Raw genomic sequence first — 21,525 nt, 5'->3', positions numbered from 1 at the left:
CATACCGGTTCTGCTTCTCTAGATTTACCCAGCCATGAAAGTCTTTCTAACCCATTATAATGTCTTCTAGCTCCTCTGAGGTTTATAGGAAGTATCCAGTTCCTGTCAGACATGAAGTTAATTTATGGGTTTATTTCAAGTTCAGTTGCAAGTTCAGCTCTACAGTTTACTGCGTGATCTTGGGTAGCTTACTAATTTTTCTCGTCTTTAAAATGGGGATAATAAACTAATTTACTTCTCACAGCACTTTATCTCAGAGTTTTGTGAGAAATTAGTTGGTGCGTGTAACTCCCGTTGTACAGTGCCTGGTAATTAGTAAGTGCTCAATAAGTGTTAGTATTCTCAGTCACTCTTCTGGTCAGCTCCTTCTTCTATCCCCTACCTCCCAAACTGGAGTAAAGCGGAAACATCTTACTACTTTGAATTCCTTCATTTCTGTGAATGGTACCACAAGTGTTCCAGTCTCAGAATCCTGAAATACTGATGTCATTTCCTTTTTTTTTTTCTTCAGTCTTTCCCTTGATTTCAGTGTCTAATTAGTTATTAAGTCTTCTACCCACCCCTTCCTCTAATTCTCACGACCACTCATTTTGACAATTATAAAAATCTACCACCTGGTTTCCTTGCCTCAGCTTTGTAGGACAGTGTGGTTGTAACCGCAGGGACTTTCATGGTAGCCTCACTTGAGTTCAAAATCTGATTCCACCACTATTGGAGTGAATGGGCATTTTGAGACTTAGGTCCAGTATCCGTGAAATGGGAATCTGTCTCTTCCAGAGTGATGGTTGGGTAATTCGATAATATTATAAGTCTGAGGAGGTCTGGGTACACCTGAGGCATTCATTAAATGCCAGTTACCCTTCCCCACCCCCACCCCCCAGTTCATTCCGTGTTCAGTGACTACATGAATTCCTGAATCAGTGCTTTAGTCACATAGTACCTTGCTTAAGAACCCTCTGTGACTTCCCAGTTCCTACTAAGGCATGTCTAAAGTCTTCAGCACACATGGAACATGGAACAGAGGTTCTCGGGCCAGGCTGGGTGTGCTTGAATCCTGGCTCCAGGACTTACTAACAACCTTGGGCAAATTTCGCGACCTCTGCCTCCGAGTTGCTTCATTTGTAGAATGGGAGTGATGATAACGTTACCTACCTCATAGGGTTATCATAAAGATTGCGTTAGTTACCCACGTACAGGACTTGGAAAGGTCCCTGACGCCAGTTGTCCCAGGCCTTCCCTGGTGTCCCGCCAGCTTTCTTTCCTGGTACTTCTCTCATGACTCTTCTTTTGCACTCCTGGACTCCTTACAAGCCAGACAATTTGTTTTCCCAAAGCTGTCCCTCACTTCCGTCTCCCCTTCTCTTGAAGGTCTGTGTGGCTGCTCTCTTCACAAATTATTTCCTCTGTTGGTTTACCTTGGAGATGGCGAGTTGAGAGTTCGCCCCAAGAACCTGGACTGTTTACATGATTCATATCAGATTAAATTCTCTCATCCCCCTCCTTCCAGGTTTCTTTAGGGAGGAAGATGAGAAGAATATGTCTTACCATACATGACTCTCATGAAACTATTAGAAGTGCTTGTTAGTCTGTCTTTATGCCTCATTGGACTGTAAGTCCCAAGAGGAAGAGAAAAGTACCCGTCGTGTCCATCTCCATCTCCCAACTCATAGCAAAGTGTCTGGCACATAATAGGAACTCAATAAATATTTATCGAATAGATGGATGGCGAGCAAGATTGGAAACTATAATGCCCCTTTTGACGTTTCCAAATTGCAAATATCAGATGCACTTTCTTCTCTGCCTGTGGAGGAAACCACTCCTAGCAAGAACGCAACTCAATGCTGTAGAATACTCTCGGGCTACTGAGGTTATCTGGGGGGTTTTGCTATTGACAAAGTCATGGGAAGTTAGTTATTAGCATATATGAGTGATCTCTTAATATCAACTTTCACAAGTGCTTGAACTGAATCCAGATTTATTTTCCTAGTATAGTTTCAATTTTTTTTTTTTTTCCAGTACGCGGGCCTCTCAATGTTGTGGCCTCTCCCCCCTGCGGAGCACAGGCTCCGGACGCACAGGCTCAGCGGCTATGGCTCACGGGCCCAGCCGCTCCGCGACACGCGGGATCCTCCCGGACCGGGGCACGAACCCGTGTCCCCTGCATCGGCAGGCGGACGCCCAACCGCTGCGCCACCAGGGAAGCCCATAGTTTCAATTTTTAATGTGCATTATTTGCTTTGTGTGATACCTTACTTACATAGCACAGTGCTTTCATAGAAATAATGAACCCAGAAAAACTCATAAATCCTTTGTGAAATGTGCAATGGAAGGCAATAGAACCGGTATCCGATCTACACATGATGAAATGAACTTCGTCATTGAAAGACCAGTTTATTTGGTAGAAAGTGATCAGAAATAAAGTAGGACGGACAAGTGTGAAAAAGCATATGTAATCATTTGGTCTTAACATCAGAATTCTTTGTGGAGTTTATTCACTTCCATTCCATTTCTTTCTTTCTTTCTCTAATACTGCTGGAAAGAGAGAGTACTACCCACATTTTTTTTTTTTTTTTGGCAGACTCAGGTATAAGTTAATTAACATTTTGGCCTCCAGTCTGGAGAGCAGACCCTGTTCTCTTTGTAATGGGTGCTGTCAAGGAAGTTTTTCACAGGCAGAGGGAAAAAATGGTACCCACTCCACTGTCAGGGATTTTTATGAGGGTCAAGTAGCCTTGGAAAGCATTCAGGCCGCAATGACTTGGCTGCTGCAAAGAATGCCACAGCCCTGTGACAGGTTAGATTTGCCATAAACCTGCATTCACTAAATTCTTCAGAGAGTGAGAGATTGTTGCACTCTAGCCCAAGAATTTCTTGTATACTTTTGTTTTTCCTTTTTTTGCAAGTGCAGGTTAGATAGGTTGCTGCCCTCTCTTTGCTCACTTTCCCTCTTGTGTTCTTGCCGCTTCTCAGAATCACCATGAGCCAAATCACCCTAGGACTTGTTGGCCCTCCATGCATCAACATAAAACATATTCTATAGGGTCCACACAGTGTTCCAAGAATGTCTCAGTAACTGATGAGACATGGCTTATTTGTCCTGGGGAAGTCTGATTTCATGCTCAAGTTCCACCCTGTGTGAGTTTTCATGCTAAGCTTCAGACAAATGTAATCTTGACCTAAGGTGTGCTAGTTTTATTACTTTTATTAACAGCAGCAGTAGCATTGGAGCATTATTTCCACAGGCAAAGGATTCAAGGAGGCTGAGGCGATATATGAAGTCATTCAATCTTCCTAACAGCCAATGAAGTTTCATTATCATCTGCCTTTGACAGATGAGGAAACTGAGGCATGAAGAGGTTAAGTAACTGGCCAGATATTCTTCAGGACTAGATTTTTTCCTAAGGTTCCTTTCAACCCTGAGAGATGTAAATTCTTCTCTGGGTGGAAATGGCACATCAGGTCAAAAATGTAGCAGAAGTGAGGGAGGGAGAGAGAGGTGCAGGGGTGTGTACTAGTTAAAGCTTTGGGGGGATATGTGTAACATCCTGGGCTTCCTTACAACATCCAAGGAAGTAAGGGGAGGAGCTGTATAGCTTCAGGGAGTTGTGAGGGAGACTTTGGATCTTCCTTCAGATCAGAGGTTACAAACTGCTGACCCCCTAGCCTCCATGGGACCTGAAGATGTGTTTATTTGGCCCATACATTAAAAAAAAAAAAAAAAATTACACCAGAGTTTAAAAATCAGATTTCACATGAAAATCTGAATTTCCAGCTTCACTAGATACATCGGATCTGGCAACCTTGAGTCCTCATTTCCTGGGGTGACATTTGGCTGGAGCGGCATAGGGGCTGCCCTCTTCTTCAGACGCTCCAGTCAGCTCAGCTTCCCCACTGCCTGCATCAGCCCTTTATTATCTGCCTGGACCCTGTAGGCATTTGCCTTGCAGTCACCCCTCTGGTGCAGGGTTTCTCGTCCTTGATACTGCTGATATTTTGGACCAGATAATTCTTTGTTGTGAGGGGCTGTCCTGCATGTTGGGGAATGTTTAGCAGCATCCCCGGGCTCCATCCACTATATGGCAATAGTATCCCTTCCTCAGTGTGACAAGCAAAAACGAATCCAGAGGTTGCCCAGTGCCCGCTGGGGAGTGAAATGGCCTCATGAGAGCTACTGGGTTTGTGTAATGAGCCTGAGCCAATGGCAGCTCCACCCCTAAGCGTCTCTGTTATCAATTTCTGGGCATGAGAATCTGATTGGTCTCACTTGGCTCAGGGGTCTCTTCCTGTGGTCAGGTGGCAAGGTGGCATTGACCATCATGACTGCCACCTCCTGCAGAAAAGGGAGCAGGACAGGCAACCCAATAGGTGTCCATCGTAAGAAGAGGGTTGCAAAAGATGCTACGTGAAAACAAGAGAGTCCAGGCATATATACACTATCAAACGTAAGGTAGATAGCTAGTGAGAAGCAGCCGCATAGCACAGGGAGATCAGCTCGGTGCTTTGTGACCGCCTGGAGGGGTGGGATAGGGAGGGTGGGAGGGAGGGAGACAGACGCAAGAGGGAGGAGATATGGGAACATATGTATATGTGTAACTGATTCACTTTGTTATAGAGCAGAGACTGACACACCATTGTAAAGCAATTGTACCCCAGTAAAGATTTTTTAAAAAAAAGTAAAAAAAAAAAAAAGAGTCCAGGAGTAACTCTCAATAGCATAACAATCTTAACTTTCCAAAGGATGTTCTTTGTACCTATTCCCTCATTTTATTCTCTCCTCCAGCGTTCTATGAAAGAGCCAAGGCACATAGTTTGCCCTTCTAAGTCAGCAAATGAGGAAACAGAGAGAAGTAAATGTAGTTGCCTCAGTGCACAAAGCCACTAGATAGAACCCAGGCTTTCTGGAGCCCACTGCCCCTCCGGTTACCCCTGAAATAGCAGCCCTCTGTAACACAGCACCCTGTCTACTCCGGGGAGATTAAGGGAGAAGAGCAAAGCCAGCGGTCAGCAGACAGCTCAACCCTGAAAACATGAACGACTCAGTCACTCATGTCTGCAGAGCAGGTTTCGTTGGCAGGAGGCCACCCTGTCTAAGTCCTGTTCCAGTCCGTCTGGGTGTAACCCAGCCATTATGGTCTCTCCGGTTTCAAATGCACAGGAACAATTAAGTCATTCTCATAATTTCATGTGGTACAGAAAGTTCCAAGCCAAAAATACCATCCTTGCTTCCTACTTTTAGACTTCCAGGGAACTTACCCCTCCTTCCCTCCCTACAATTCACTTTGATTCCTTCTATTTTTCTCTTCTTGAGTGCATTGCCCAGACACGGAGTCCTAGTTTACTTAACGAGGAGCTGTAGACCCAACACAAATCAAAACAAACCCAATCTCCATTTGGCAGGAGTGGTGAAAATAGGGAATTGACAGCGGCCCTCAAGTACAGAAGGTTAAAACACAAAAGAGTGTGCAGATCTCACCTCCAGTGTACGGAAATAAGAGAACTGATCACCAGATGATCACAGAAGGATGGTGGGATGACGAGGGAAGCAGTTGTATCTAGTATATTCCTATTATTATTTCTGGGTTCTAAGTAACCACGGTCAAATCACTTTCTTTATCTTCAGTATATAGAATTTCCTGTCCCATAGGACTGTCACGTCAGTCCTGTGTTGCTTCCTTAAATAATTAATTTTTTTAAATCTTTCTCAGATGTTATATTAACAGTAACTTCCCGACGGACAACTGATTTGGTCTGTGTGTACACACACACTCAAGTGTGCACACACTGTCTCTGCCTTGGTGCTGGGTACGTGTTGCTGGACCACCATTGAGCTTATATCAAGAATGAAATGAATTCCAGTTAGAGACGATTTGAAAGTTTCTTCTGTAGGAACAGATATTATAAGCTTATTTGTAACATGTCTTCTCCTTAGAGCAGTGGTTCTCAAAAACTTTAGCCTGCATCAGCATCACTTGGAGAATTCATAAAAACACCAATTGCCGGTCCCACTCTCACCCCCAGAGCATCTCATTCAGTAGGTCTGGGGTGGCGCCAGGACTTTGATTTCTAATAAGTTTCCAGGTGTTGCCGATGTTGCTGTCTGGAGGCTCTTTCTGTGAACTAAACTAATCAAGAATGGTGCTTTGACTTTCTTTGGTCGTCCCGAATCCGGGTTCATCCGACACCAGCTGTCTCTACCGTGCCACCTAAGTTGGACCCCAGTGAGATCAAAGTCGTGTAGCTGAGGTGCACTGGTGGGGAAGCTGGTGCCACGTCTACCCTGGCCCCCAAGATCGGCCCCCTGGGTCTGTCTCCAAACAACATTGGTGATGACATCGCCAAGGCAACTGGTGATTGGAAGGGTATGAGGATTACAGTGAAACTGACAATTCAGAACAGACAGGCCCAGATTGAGGTGGTATCTTCTGCCTCTGCCCTGATCATCAAAGCCCTCAAGGAACCGTCAGGAGACAAAAAGAAGCAGAAAAACATTAAACACAGTGGAAACATCACTTTTGATGAGATTATCAACATTGCCTGACAGATGCGGCATCAATCTTTAGCTAGAGAACTCTCACCATTAAAGAGATCCTGGGGGCCACCCAGTCTGTGGGCTGCAGTGTCCATGGCCGCCACCCTCACGACATCATAGATGACATCAACAGTGGTGCAGTGGAATGCCCAGCTAGTTAAGAACTGCAAAGAAAAATAATAAAGGGTTACTTGACAGCCAATGGGAGGAAAAATGGTGCTTTGGGGAATTCCTTGGTGGTCCAGTGGTTAGAACTTGGCCCTTTCACTGCCGAGGGCCTGGGTTCGATCCCTGGTTAGGGAACTAAGATCCCGCAAGCATCGCAGTACAGCCAAAAAAATACATAAATAAAAAAATTAAAAGCATCACAGTAGCATCCTACAGATCAATTAATAATTCCAAAGGTAAAATGTATCTTAAAAAAAAAAAAAAGAATGGTGCTTTGAGCACTAGCTGTCCCTAGCAGTAGTGATGACTTGCTTCTTCTGCTTCCGTACCTTATTTGTGTTGTCCCTGGAAAGCCCCCCTCCTCCGATTGGCCAACCAAGTCCTGTGCATCTGCCAGGCCCAGCCTAAGTTCCCATTCCTTCACCTACTCTTTCCTGACTACTCGCTTCACACTTGTCACTTCCCTTCTCTGAACTCTTGCAGTTTCTGGAATAAGCCATAGAATCGACTCTGCTGCCTGCATCACGAGCATGTTGCACGGTAGTCCTTTCCCCATCGAGACCGAACACATTTGATGAGTGAATGCGACTATGCCTCATATACTCTTCAGTGTGTCCTTGCACTTGCACAGGGCTAAGCACATTGTAGATGACTCAGTAACTTACTGATTGGTGAACGCTCAACGTGAATTCAGAGGAAATAGAATGCTGCATATACGGCCAACTGATACTGCCTGATAAAACCCACCAAATTTTGCTTCTGATATGGTAACCCCTGTGATTTCTGTCCTCAAAGCCACAGATCCTTCTGCCTGATTCAGCACTGCGTGAACTTCGGTCTTCAGAGAAAGGATGTTATGGGCTGGTTCCGGCTGGTGGACACCCAGGACGGTTGTCATCACTGTGCCTGTTGTCAAGTGTGCATGAGAATCAGTCCCTGGACTCCAGGGCAGTGTGATGGCTGGAGGTCAGCGTGCTAGGAGGATTGTCGAGAGGAGGGGATGTTGGTGATGTGCTGGAGAAATGGGTTGGGACCAGATTCTGAAGCCTTTACATGGCTATTAGGGGCTTGGAGTTTGTCATATAGAAAATAGAGGGGTGTTTTAACAAGAAAGGGAATGAGGTAATCAGGTTTGTTCTTTGTAACCATAATGTGGGGGCCCCTGGCTTCTTATGGAGAAGGTAAGAAACTAGCAGAGGCAAACTTGCGAAGTAGAGTTGTTCTGATTTGAAGGCTTCTTTCTTGATGGTCAACTCTTCCCACCTTTCTTTAGATACTGTTTTAGTTTCCTAGGGCTGCTGTAACAGATTATCAAAAACTGGGTGGCCTAAGACAACAGAAGCTTACTCTCCCGCTTTCGGAGGCGAGAATCCAAATTTGGTCAGATCACGCTCTTCCTGAAGGCTCTAGGAGAGGATCTGTTCCATCACTCCAATCTCTGCCTCTGTCGTCACATGGCCTTCTCGCTGTGTCTCTGTCTCTTCTCCTCTTCTTATAAGGACATCAGTCATACTGGATTAAGTCCCCCCTAGTGACCTCCTTTTAACTTGATTACATCTACAAAACCCCTTTTTCCAAGTCAGGTCACATTACAAGTACTGGGGGTTTTAGGACTTGAACGTACCCTGTTTTTGGAGGAGGACACAGTTCAACCCACAGCAGACACTTATTTGCTACACCTTATTGCTTTAGGGCTCAAGGAAGCAGTGGACTTGCTGCTGGAATGGGCCCACTAGTTAACTCACCTGTGTAATGTGCTCTCGGGGAGGGTTAGGAAACTGCTGTTATACCAACAGCTCACTTAAGTAATCATGCAGGGTGGGTGCACAGGACCAAGCAGCAGCAGGTGGGGAACTGACCGAAAAGAGCAGTTAGGGTGCTCTTGCAGGTGAGAAATAGTGAGACCTCGAGTAAGTTGTGGCTGTGAGAATAGACAGCAGTGGGCAGAGTGGAGGAACGGGTCTGAGGTAGAACCAGTAGGATTGGATGTCGGGGGAGGAGGGACTCAAGGCTTGTTACCAGCCTGTTGGAAGATGTGAGAGTCAGTGTGTGTGTACAGGGATGTAATATCTATCTGTGTATTATATATGTATGTGTTATTTCGGGGGGTAGGATAAACAAGGCCTTAGAGACAAGTTTTTCTTTCTTTGTCTCTCATCAGTTAACTCAAAAGATGCTTGATTGTGCTGGAAAGGAGAATAATAAACTGGAAATGATATGGAAGAAAGTGAAGAGCAACCTTGGAAATCCGTGGGGATTAAAGATTTTTTAAGGAAAAATGGGGAAAAAAGAAAATTTTGGCCCACAGCCTTCTGAGAAGTTTCCTCTAAATGGTGTGTAGTTGTCTCAGGGCATGGCATCCACTCACCTAAGTGGACTTCTTTTTTTTTTTTTTTTAATTATTTTTATTTTTGGCTGCATTGGGTCTTTGTTGCTGCGCGCGGGCTTTCTCCAGTTGTGCTGAGCAGGGGCTACTCTTTGTTGTGGTGTGCGGGCTTCTCACAGCAGTGGCTTCTCTTGTTGCTGAGCACGGGCTCTAGGTGTGTGGGCTTCAGTAGTTGTGGCACGCGGGCTCAATAGTTTTGGCTCGCGGGCTCTAGAGCGCAGGCTCGGTAGTTGTGGCACGCGGGCTTAGTCGCTCCGTGGCATGTGGGATCCTGCCAGACCAGGGCTCGAACCTGTGTCTCCTGCGTTGGCAGGCGGATTCTTAACCACTGCGCCATCAGGGAAGCCCTAAGTGGACTTCTGACACAGCCCTCCAGGCCCTTCATTCAGGTCCATTCCAGGCCCCGCCCCGCCCCCAGGCTGAGACTGGGCCACTGGCTGACCTCGAGGGAGACTCACATGTTCTTTGTGAACATAAGCTGCCAGGTCCTGGCATCATCCTCATAATGTCCTCTTAACCCTTTAGTAGCTGGCTTTTGCATCTCTTACCTGATCTGGTTTTCACAACCTTGGAACAATGGAAAATCCCGTGACAGGGCAGAAGAACTGAATTTCAGTCCTTTTGGATTTTTTTCTGGGAGTGGGGGTTAGCGTTTGCACAAGACGCTCAATTTCTCAAAGCTCCGTTTTCTCATCAGCAGTGAACCAACAACCCCGTTCTTGTAGGATCATTGTGAGGATGAACATCAGACAATGTGTGTACAGTGCCTGGCTCAGCTGGTGCACAATACATATTCATTCCCTTTCCCCTCCTTTTCCATCTCCTTTCTTTTTCTTCTTCCAGCTTTTCTTGGGGCCAGAGCTCTTTGCCATTCTATCCCACTGCAAATAAAACGTAAATAAATTTAAAAATAGAGAAATTATAAACAAATTCCTGTAGAGGGTTTGTTTAAACTCGCTGGAATCAACGATAAATTGCATTGTCATCCGAAGGGCTAGATTAGGGGTTTGGGAGTAATCGAAGCAAACCCTGAGGGTGAAGGCGAGAAGGAAATGTCAGAATTATAGTCGGGATGAACGTAGATCGAATTTGAGAGACAGAGTCTGCTGCTATCTCTGTCCCTTTCCCACTGTGGTCAGTCCCAGCTGCTGTTACCTGCTTGTTCTTCCAATAGAAAACAACTCCGCAGAGCCTCATCCTTCTGGCACCCAAGGTATTAATGCAGTTGCTGGCGGATCTGGTTGGCTAACCAGGCTCAAGTGCTACCCAGGGTGCTGGAGCGCTGCCACCACCCAGGTCATCCCGGCAGCGCCCCTGGGCAACGTCCACTTGGACTTAGTTTCACTCTGCAGTTAGAAAGCAGTGGCCTACATTTCCAGCTACATAAAACTGGGAACGTTGATCTAGTCAGGCCTGCCCCTTCAGCCTTCTGTCTCTGTGCTCTCCTGTGTTTCCCTGACAGCATTGCTTCCCCAGTGCCCTTCTACTTGCTCACATCCCATCCCCAAATCCCTGATCAGAGGTTCCGTGTCAGAATCCCTCCCACAGAGGTGTTAGCTCAAGGTGCATAGATAACAGGTACCAGAAAGCTTACTGCCACCCAAAGGGCCATCCACAGGGATTTTTGGATGGATGGCTTCTTCAGCAAGTAACTCACCCTCTTAGAACTTCTAGCTCCTTGTTTGTTACATGTAAATTACTAATATCCAGCCTGCCTATGAGGACTGTGAGATGATGAGTATGAAATCACTTTCTAAATTGCAAATGGTCTTACAAATGTGAGGGATATGATGAATCAACAGTGAAAACAGTCCTTTGAGGCCTTTTACAAACAAAGGCATTTTTATATCTTTAAAATCTTGCCACTCACAAATTTAATATTTGAGGTTTTGCCAACCTGGGGAGCAGTTGCATAGCAGTTTGCAGTTTCACTGAGGTGTATGTATTTTCGTCCCTCCATAAATGTGAATATCTCCCAGGAGGATGAGAAGTGAATAGATGAAGTAGTAGAAGTTAAAATAAGATTACGTGACAGAGTCTTTAAAGATTCATTAAAACAGATATTTGGGGCTTCCCTGGTGGCGCAGTGGTTGAGAGTCCGCCTGCCGATGCAGGGGACACGGGTTCGTGCCCAGGTCCGGGAGGATCCCACATGCCGCGGAGCGGCTGGGCCCGTGAGCCATGGCCGCTGAGCCTGCGCGTCCGGAGCCTGTGCTCCGCAACGGGAGAGGTCACAACAGTGAGAGGCCCGCGTACCGCAAAAAAAAAAAAAGCAAAACAAAAAACCCCAGATGTTTGTGCAGTATCTTTTATGCCCCTATCAAAGGGCTCTGGTTTATTGGGAGTGAGACAAAAAGGTAAAAATAAGAAATATACTGTGTAATTAGGTAAGCCATAAATACACTTATAAAATAATTAGTAAGCATAGCAACAACAAAAAACGCATACCAATATACACCATTATTATAAACAGATTCTGTAGCCTGGCGCTCTAGAAGAACTTCTGGAATTAAGTTTAATTTTATTACATTTAAATGGGGGGAAAACAGTCCCACCCGAGACTATGCAGATGCAGTTACAAGTGGGCTTTGTTGTTTGTTACAGGTGTGAGTGTTTATTTCTCTCCCATTTAACATTCTGGATGTAGACAGTGCAGGGTTGGTGTGGAGCCCTGCAGTTGTCTGGGTTGCAGGCTCCCTTCCATTTCTGCTCTGCCACCCCCAGGGTGTGGCACTGGTCCTTCTGGGCTATGGCCACCACCTGCCAATTTGGAGCAAGGCGGGTAAGGGGGTCACGCCCCCTCCCTTCTTTATGACGCATCCTAAGACTTGCACACACCCCTTCCACTTCCGTCACCCGGCCACACCTAGACGCACAAGAATCTGGGAATGAATTCTTTATTGTGAGTAGCTATGTGCCCAACTAAAAGCCAGAGATTGTGTCACTCAAGGAAGGGAAGCACAGACGCTGGGGAGCAATGCGCAGGTGCTCCCACCGTTCAGCTTCCTGTCTGCCCAGGAGCTGATGGTAAGGGAGGAAGAGAGACAAGTTAGTGCAAGAAGATTGTGACTCAAGGCTTATCCAATCTGTCAGGGAGTTCCTGGGGCAGTTTAGTGCTGATGATATTTTTGGTTTCACTAAGAAAAGGTTTCGTTTGAATTAAATTATTATTGAATGACCTTTTTGACTTTCTGTTCGATGTGAAGGCTGCTCAGAGGCAGCTGTTTGAGAATGAAGAAGCAAGTGCTGACCTCCTCTGTCCTGACACAACTAGACCTCCGTGCTGTTGGAGCCGGCCTGGTGCTCACACCCCTGGCCCCAAACAAGGCTCCTTCTGAAACCATGGTCAAGTGAGGCCAAGCAAGGCCGCAGCGGAATTTCGTCTAAGCACAGACTAAAACAGTTCCCGTACAACCCACGATACCCACCAGACATCTTCTCCCATGCTAGTAGGAGTAGCCGCTGCTTCTTTACCATTTTATGGTCCTCTCTGTCCTCCAGTCAGCGCTCCCTGTAGATAACATTTATTGAGACACTCAATCATAGAATTGCCACGCTTTCTGACAGCGTCCAATCTAGAGCAAACCCTTGTTTCCTTAGACCTCCCTAAAAACCACCCAACCAAAGCGGATCCTGGAATAGGTTCTGTGGAAGGGGTGATACTGTCCTGTACATTTGGAAAATCTGTGTTCGTTTAAAGGAGACTTGACCGCAACCTGGGGCCAGTTTCTTAACCTCTGAAAGCTTCAGTTTCCTGATCTATAAACTGAGGATAGTAATATCAACTTCACAAGACTGTGAAGGTGCTTTGTAAAATTACAGAGCACATTACAAATCTAAGGAAGGCATTTAATGACGAATTCTATTTTTCTAAACTTCGATTTGAGCCAAGGTCAATGATTAGCTCAGTTTATAACTTAATTTACATGAGTAAGTAATTTTGCATTCATAGTCGCCACTTATCTGTACTTACGGACTGGGAGCTGGATCCCTGGCCATTTCTACCCAAACCAGGGCAGTTTCAACAGAGCCCTCTTGAGAGGAAATCTTTTCTGAAAAGGTAACAACTGTCATTTGAGTAGAGAAAATGAAAAAGGCAAAAGTCACATTATGATTTATTTTGTGTCATACCTGAGTAGTTAGAAGAGAGCCCCTTTTTAAAAAAAATTTATTATTTATTTTTGGCTGCGTTGGGTCTTCGCTGCCGTGCGCGGGCTTTCTCTAGTTTCGGTGAGCGGGGGCTACTCTTCGTTGCAGTGTGCGGGCTTCTCATCGCGGTGGCTTCTCTTGTTGCGGAGCACGGGCTCTAAGCGTGCAGGCTTCAGTAGTTGTGGCCTGTGGGCTCAGTAGTTGTGGCTCGCAGGCTCAGTAGTTGTGGCGCACAGCCTTAGTTGCTCCGCGTCATGTGGGATCTTCCCAGACCAGGGCTCAAATCCGCCTGCATTAGCAGGCGGATTCTTAACCACTGCGCCACCAGGGAAGTCCCAGCCCTTTCTCTTAACAGCCCTTGTAAAATTTTCACTGGGCTTCAGAAGTCTAAAGGAAAACTCTAGAACTAAGAAATATTTCAGCTCACTATTTCTCAGGGTCACTGTCACCCCAGTTTTGTGAAGAGATGAAAAGAGGCTACCTGAAGCAGTGGAGTAGGAATCCACTCTGCCTTTTGCTTTATATGTGACCTTGGCCAAGTACCTGACCATTACTTTCCTCATTTAGAAAATGGAAATAGAGATGCTTGCCTTACAACTGCAGTTGTCTCTTGGGGGACTGGTTCCAGGACCTCTGCAGATACCAATATCCTCTGATGCTCAAGTTCCTTTATTTAAAATAGCATAGTATTTGCATATAACCTAGTACATCCTCCCATGTACCTTAAATCATCTTTAGATTACTTATAATACCTAGTACAGTGTAAATGCTATGTAAATAGAGGCCAGCATGTGGCAAATTCAAGTTTGCTTTTTGGGACTTTCTGGAATTTTTTTTCCCCAGTATTTTTGGTCTGCAGCTGGTTGAATCTGTGGATGTGGAATCTGCGGATGTGGAGGACTGACTGGACTTCAGCCATCACTCCAATAGGATAATGTATGTGAAAACTCTTAGCTGCGCAGTGCCATATATTCAGGAAGGGAACCATTATATTCCTGGTGGTCGTATTTTATTGGGAGAGAGCCTGCAGGGCTGCTTTCGTATAACAGGCTGCATCAGAGTGCTGACTTCGTGCCAGTTGCGTGTATGATAAATGGTGCCACCACTCTTGCAAGGTCTGTAGAGGGCCAAATTAAAGGAGACGTTTGTGCCTCGGTGTCAGTACTTGGAGACATAACCCAGCTGTGGGTTACACTGCTTACTCCAAGGGGAAGAAATCTAGAAGGCACCGTAGCCTCTCGCTTTTGTGTTTCGGACAATGGATTTCATCAAGGTGGCAGCTGCTTCTACCAGTCAGATTTAGACTTGATTGGAATCTGAAATTGAAGGCTTTCTGTGCAGCACGGAGCTTACCTGTTAAGCTGGTTTCTAGAAAAACCAACCAGGGTGTCACATTTTCTTTTATGTGCGAATCAGTTAATATGGTAGGCAGCTTGGAGTGATGCTAAGGGCTAGTCTCACCAGACAACTGCTGAGAGCATTTCCTTTCTCCACCCTAGAGATGCTCTAGGGTAGCAGACTAAAGTCATAGGTGCCCTGGCCACAGTGTCATTTTCTCTTGGGCGGAAGTGGAGATACCTTGACCGGTCCTTACCTTCCCACACCATTTTTATATTTGAATTGCCAAAAGTCTTATTTGCCTTCAATACCTTATCTTTACATATGTACAGACCTTGTATGTGCAGTTTATAATGCACTTTACATCTCGTTGTTCTATTATAAATTTAATAAGATCAATCAAGCCCAAACCCTGAGGGGTGCCAAGCACTGTGCTAGGTGGACTCTGGGGATGCAGAGAAAAGGGGACAGATTTCCCTGTCCACATGGCACTCACAGTCAAGTCAGAGAATCAGTTGTATTTACATCTAATTAATGTCAAGACAGCATGTCAAACCCAGCCCTCGAGATGGGTCCCAGGTTTAGCACATTTCTCTTAATGGTCCTTTGAGTTTGGTTGTGACGCTCTTTTCTTGGATGAGGAAAGTGAGACCAAGTGGCCTTAAGTGGCTTCTGTGGTCGCCCAGCTCAAGTGGTCCGACCTGTAAGCACTGGCCTTTTCTACCCCTACACACTACCCCGCTGCTCTTGCCTTGTCAGCGCGCTTTCGTAGCATGCTGCCATATCAAGGTGACAGATGCATGTCTCTGTTAATCACATGGAAGCTATATTTGGGGTTTACCGCTCTCTGCAGACATTTAGCAAAGCGCCTTAGCTATCTGGATACCTCCTAAATCTAACTTCACTAGCTAACTGATCTCCTCATTGGCCGATGGTTTCTGTTCACTTCAAGGTGTACTGTTTCTAACCTGTTTCTGCTTCACCTTTCCCCACGTCGATGCTCATCCTGCCCGGGACCTGCCTGAGGTTTGAGCCACATCCCATCCTCATTCCCTGCAGTGGAAGCATTAGCCTTTTTTTTAGGTGTTCTTTGCACTATTTTAGAAACAGGTTTGAGGATGGGGGGAAGGTACATTTTGCAAAGTATTCATAATTAGTGTGAGGGTGTAAATTCGGGAGAAGTTAATCGATTAAATGGTACCCCTGATGCTCTCTTATCTCACTGATCCCTCACTAACAACCCTGAGAGGGTGGGAACAAGGGAGTTTAAGTAAATCCCGCAGGCCACCCAGCCAGAAGTGGCCGAAGAGGAAATGTGAGTCCGTTCTTCCAGCTCCCAGTCCTGGCTTTTGCCCTCTGCCAAGTCACGGCAGAATATGGACTCAGTGATAATACAGTTGGCCCCAGTGCTGAGAGTGGTCGTTACTCGCTTTATTCCTTCCAGCATCCAAGAGCATCTTCTCAGTTATAAATGATAGCCTCCAGCATTAGCCCTGAAGACACCGCTGAGGGTCCCAAGTGCTTTCACCCAATTTCCAGGCTCCTGTTAAATCTCTGAGGGGCATGAGTGCATCACAAATGAAGGGTAGCCTTCAAGATTGCAGCCGAGGGGGATAAGATTTCCTAGGAACGAGGACATTTCAGAGGAAAGAGAAGGTAAACTCTAGTGACTGCCAAGTTGTCATAATATAAATGGGGAACTTATTTTTAAGTGCTCAAATGTCCATATACATAGTAATTTGGAGTCCACATTTTCCTCCAAAGAGAATGCTTCCTGGGCTGTTGTGTACATTAACTAATGTAGGTCCTTAATTGAGGATATATATATATATATATATGCATATATACACACACATATATATGTGTATATATATATGTGTATATATACATATATATGTGTGTGTGTGTATATATATATATATATTTGGCCGCGCTGTCCGTGGCATGTAGAATCTCTTAGTTCCTCGACCAGGGATCAAACCTGCGCCCCCTGCATTGGAAGTGCAGAGTCTTAAGCACTGGACCTCCAGGGAAGTCCCAAGGAGACATTTTAAACAAATTCTGAGGATTTATATGCTGTCATTGCTAAAATGTAAAGAGAAAAAAAAAGTATAAAATAAGCCCTCTCAAAGAGTTTGTTATTTCTGTTACTCTTGTTATGATTGTGATTTTATCATTTGAATGTTCCCTTAGAGTTAGTCTATGAGCCCTTCAAAACAGCCTACCCACATTCTTCATAACCATACCTCCAACCCAAGGTGGGCATTTTTGGAATTTCTTTTTAAATTAGAACCTTGGAAGGCTTATAGCTAGTAAGCCATCATGGGTTTCTAGATCTGCCAGCTACCTTATTGTCTTCAACCAGCGTCAACTTCCTTTTACATCATGTGACCCACTTCCAGATTTTAAAAACTGTGACAGCATCAGAGATAGATTCACTTCCTCCTGTGATTAAGTCAGAGAGAGGGGTGGGTGGGAAGGATGGGTGAGTGAGAGTGGTGGTGGACACTGTTGAATGGTTTAAACTTTTGGTGGTGTCTTTTGCCCATAAAGAGTTAGGAAAGGGGATGGCCTTCGGTGTGGGCAGGGCGGACAGAGCCCTGAGAACAGGAAAGCCCAGTCCACCCTCAGCCTTCCTCCAAGGACTGGTCTTGTCAGACCTACTGGTTGGGAAGAGCTGCCCTAGATTATCTAGGAGAGATTCAAGGGGACCCAAAGCCCAGGCATTTAATGCCTGGGCTTTACTTGATGATAAATTATATTGTAGCTAATTGATCTGTAGGAAACAGTTGCTCAAATGCCTTTTCAGCTTCTCAGTGGCAACAAAGTATATGTGGCAAAGCTCTTACATTAAAGATTTAGAGATTCCAGTTAGGATATTTAAAACCTTATGCCAGGTGGGAGATAGTATCGTATACCTCACACCAAATTGCTGAGTCTTACAGCTGGGCATTAAGATTTTTTTATAAGCAGTGTTTGAGGTGGAAGAGAACAATTTTTAGAGAAAATGTAGTCAACTTCATTTAAATGGCATAAATGATGATTATAGCTGATTGTTGTCTGACAGAGTTTGGGCTGGTGTTTCTAAAACGAAATTAACTACAGAGTTCTGGAAATGGGGTCATCAGGTTAGAATTCAGTTGTCTGCGAAGATCAATGATTTCTGTCTTCTCAGCTTACCTGGCAGGCAGGGGTGATATATCACAACTAGGTGTGAAGTGCATTTGCATTCTTTTTTTTAGTAGTCACCAGCTCATTCAGTATTTTTACGTAATGAAAGAATTGAACATTATGGCAACAAAATTCATTCTTCACACTGGAACTACCACTGCATATTTAGGTAATTAATTGGTAAACCATTCTGTCTTAAAAAAATAATAAAATCAGTATATCCCCAGGGCCTGGCACAGTACCTAGCAGAGGTGTTTTTTGTTTGTTTTTTTTAATAGATCTTTATTGGAGTATAATTGCTTCACAATACTGTGTTAGTTTCTGTTGTACACCAAAGTGAATCAACCATATGCATACATGTGTACATATTTCCCCATATCTCCTCCCTCTTGCGTCTCCCTCCCACCCTCCCTATCCCACCCCTCTAGGTCGTCTTAGAGCATGAAGCTGATCTCCCTGTGCTATGCAGCTGCTTCCCACTAGCTAACTGTTTTACATTTGGTAGTGTATATATGTCAATGCTATTCTCACTTTGCCCCAGCACACGTGGGTTTTTTTTTTTTTTTTTTTTTTTGCGGTACGCGGGCCTCTCACCGCTGTGGCCTCCCCCGTTGCAGAGCACAGGCTCCAGACGCGCAAGCTTAGAGGCCATGGCTCATGGGCCCAGCTGCTCCGCAGCACGCGGGATCCTCCCGGACCGGGGCACGAACCCACCCCTGAAATTACTATTATCGATGCCAATTCTCATTTATGTTTATGAATCTTTAGGAATTTTGGAGTATACTTTATAGCCCATTACTCTAGTTAAGAGAAGAAAATTCTTTTTTTAAAGATATTTATTTATGTATTTGGTTGCACTGGGTCTTAGTTGCAGCTCCAAGGCTCCTTAGTTGTGGCTCCAGGGCTCCTTAGTTGTGGCATGCAAACTCTTAGTTGCAGCATGCGTGTGGGATCTAGTTCCCTGACCAGGGATCGAACCTGGGCCCCCTGTGTTGGGAGCGTGGAGTCTTATTCACTGTGCCACCAGGGAAGTCCCAGAAAATTCTTAAATGTAAACTTTTTACCTAAAAACTTTAATTTTTCTAATGGTGTTTCAGCAGTCGTTATTAAAAATCACTAGCCTAGGGGCTTCCCTGGTGGCGCAGTGGTTGAGAGTCCGCCTGCCGATGCAGGGGACACGGGTTCGTGTCCCGGTCCGGGAGGATCCCATGTGCCGCGGAGCGGGCTCACTGAGCCTGTGCGTCCGGAGCCTGTGCTCTGCAATGGGAGAAGCCACAACAGTGAGAGGCCCGCGTACCGCAAAAAAAAAAAAAAAAAAAAAATCACTAGCCTACAAATATATTTCAGGAAGGGGCTCCAGGCTTGTGTAATATTGACAGGGCAAGAGAATCTTCGGTTGCCGAATAAGCTCCCTGGTCTTCCTTTCTGTGCTAATTTGCTGTAGAGACAGTTCGGGCTTCTTTCTAAGGTTCTGTCCCAGCCACTCTGGTTGTGGAAGTGGCCATCTACTGGTAGCTCTTGTATAATAAAGTCCTATGAGGTAATATTTTTACACAATCATTTTTAGCCAAAAGAAAATGTTGGCGATCTCAGGTGGTGACAGACTCCCTCGTGGGAACGAGAATGGCTGGAATGGAAGGTAGGGCATAAAGAAGGTCTTCCCTCTTTGTGGCTCAAGAACAATTGTGGGCAGCCTCTTTGAGCTGCTCAGTTGGATTTCATCCTTTTCACCACGTTGTTCTTTGCCCTTGATCCACTTGTCCCCACCTGGCTTTAAGCTCTCTGGTCCAAAAGGACCGACTCCATGTCCACCTTTTAAATAGATACTCATTCAGCAGCACTGCAGCTAAAGTAGAGAGGAGGGACGAGATTGGCGTGGGGAATGAGGCTCATAGGCACCTTGATGGAGGGAACCAGAGACAAACGTCCCACACATAACAGCTTTGCATACGGACAGACCTGATTTCCGTGTATGCATCTTTCTACGGGGCTGTCTGGGCCATTAAGAATCACCCTGAAAAAAAAAAGACTCACCCTGACTCATACTTCTGGTTTTCAGTTCAGCTTCTAGGAGTGCATTATTTCACACCCTGTGGAGGTGGAACTTGGTGTCACAGGTGAGGAAGGCAGCCCCCTACCCCCTCAGCCTATCTGGAACCCAGCAGGTGTGAGGAAACCAGCTACCGCATCTCTGAGAAGCCCACAGAGATGCTCCAAAGCCCTTGTCTGTCTGAAACACACAGCTCCTGAGAATAATGCATTCTCCCTGAGTGCCAAATAACTGGGCTTAAAATTTTAATTCTGTCACAGCTGGTTGTCAGAGTTTGATGAGGTGCAGAATAGGTACATAGTCTCAAATTTTTATCTCCCCACAAATTGCTTAGCAGTTACAATAGGAATAAAAAAACAGAAATTATGTAGTGGAGAAATGGGACAGTACTTAATGAAATGATAAAAATGAATACCACCCACAAACATGATGTACCTCCAGACGTGATACCCTGAGAAGGACACAAAATCACTTGACTCGAGTTCTAGCCCAACATGCAAAAGCTGAATCTATTATGAGGAAAACATCACACAAACCCAAACTGAGAGAGATTCTATAAAATAACTGGCCCGAATTCTTTAAAATGCCGACATCGTAAAAGACAAAGGAAAGCTAAAAAGCTGTTAGAGATTAAAGGAAACTAAACAAATACAAAAACTAAATGCAATATGTGATCTTGCACCAGGAAAAAAAAAAATCTTGTCAAAGGACATTATTGGGATAATTGATGAAATTGGAATATTGACTTGGATAAAAAGTATTAATGTGACATTTCCTGAAGTTGTTTACTCTGGTTATATAAGAAAATTCCCTTTTTAGGAAATACATACTGAAGTATTAAGGAATAAAAGGGCATGATGTATACAACCTATTTTTAAATGGTTTAGATTAAAAAAAACCCTATATATACACACACACACACACAGAGAGGGACAGAGGGGAAGCGAATGTGACAAAATGTTACAAATTGGTAGAGTATAAGAATTTTTTAAAACTTTTCTGAAATGTTGAGATTATTTCAAAATAAAAGGTTTTTAAAAACCATCCTTTCATTATCCTACCATCAAAAACAAATTGAACAAAATGCCCAGTTGTTTCATCTACCCTGGGATGGGTCAGCAATCAGCTGAAAGGGCTGGAAAGAGACCTCTGGCCGCCTCCTGCCCCCTCACCCTTACTCCTAAGTCAAATGGCCGGATGTGGATGATTCCTGCAGAGACACCAACCAACAGGTCCAGACTCTTATTTCAAGGGCAGCAGGCCCAGGGAACTGCTAGGTGAGATTGTTCTTCTCCGCATCTCAGCCCCAGAGAGCCAAGAATTCTCTCAGCAACAGTAATGGTGGCCGCAAATTGAGGTCAGTAGGAAAACAGATCTGTTTTGGGTTGTAAAGTCGCCCATAATGCGATGAGTGAACAGAAAAGAATGTACCCCAGTGAAGGGACGGCCTGTGAACTCCGGGTCTGGTTCTGAATATTCTTATGATGCCTAGCATAGAAAACAGGAAACATCAGTTAAAATGGGAAGTGGCTGTGGGCTGAATTACTGTAATTCCTCGTCTTACTTAGAAGTTGGCACGGAGTAGGCCTTCATCCGCAGCCTGACGTCTCCTGTTCTACTACGTCTTGATAATTTTGCCCTTTCTTAAGGGTGGTGCGTTACCAAGCAAAGAGGCTCTTAGGCTGGGATTTCTACCTTTAAGTATGCTTAGAAATTGTGTTTTTAAAGAGCTGT

General features: G+C 45.0%; 1 protein-coding gene and 1 pseudogene across 2 annotated transcripts in view; both read left to right on the top strand.

The window, feature by feature from the left end:
* Positions 1-21,525, top strand: part of MYO1E (myosin IE) — a 205,057-nt gene that overhangs the window by 45,848 nt on the left and 137,684 nt on the right. Inside the window, exon 1 of one of the 2 annotated variants that reach the window (XM_027123174.1) lies at positions 9,013-9,030. The exons of the other annotated variant lie outside the window; for it this stretch is intronic. Coding sequence (XP_026978975.1) covers positions 9,028-9,030 — 3 coding nt within the window. The 5' untranslated portion in view covers positions 9,013-9,027. Of the gene's footprint in view, positions 1-9,012; positions 9,031-21,525 lie in introns of those variants that run through there. 2 annotated transcript variants of the gene reach the window in all.
* On the top strand, positions 6,125-6,734 carry LOC113629343 (60S ribosomal protein L12 pseudogene; annotated as a pseudogene).

The sequence above is a fragment of the Aethalodelphis obliquidens genome, unplaced genomic scaffold (assembly GCF_003676395.1).
Source record: "Aethalodelphis obliquidens isolate GAN/ISIS:26980383/991018 unplaced genomic scaffold, ASM367639v1 scaffold26, whole genome shotgun sequence".
Classification (NCBI taxonomy): domain Eukaryota; kingdom Metazoa; phylum Chordata; class Mammalia; order Artiodactyla; family Delphinidae; genus Aethalodelphis; species Aethalodelphis obliquidens.
This window is presented reverse-complemented; position numbering and strand designations above follow the sequence as displayed.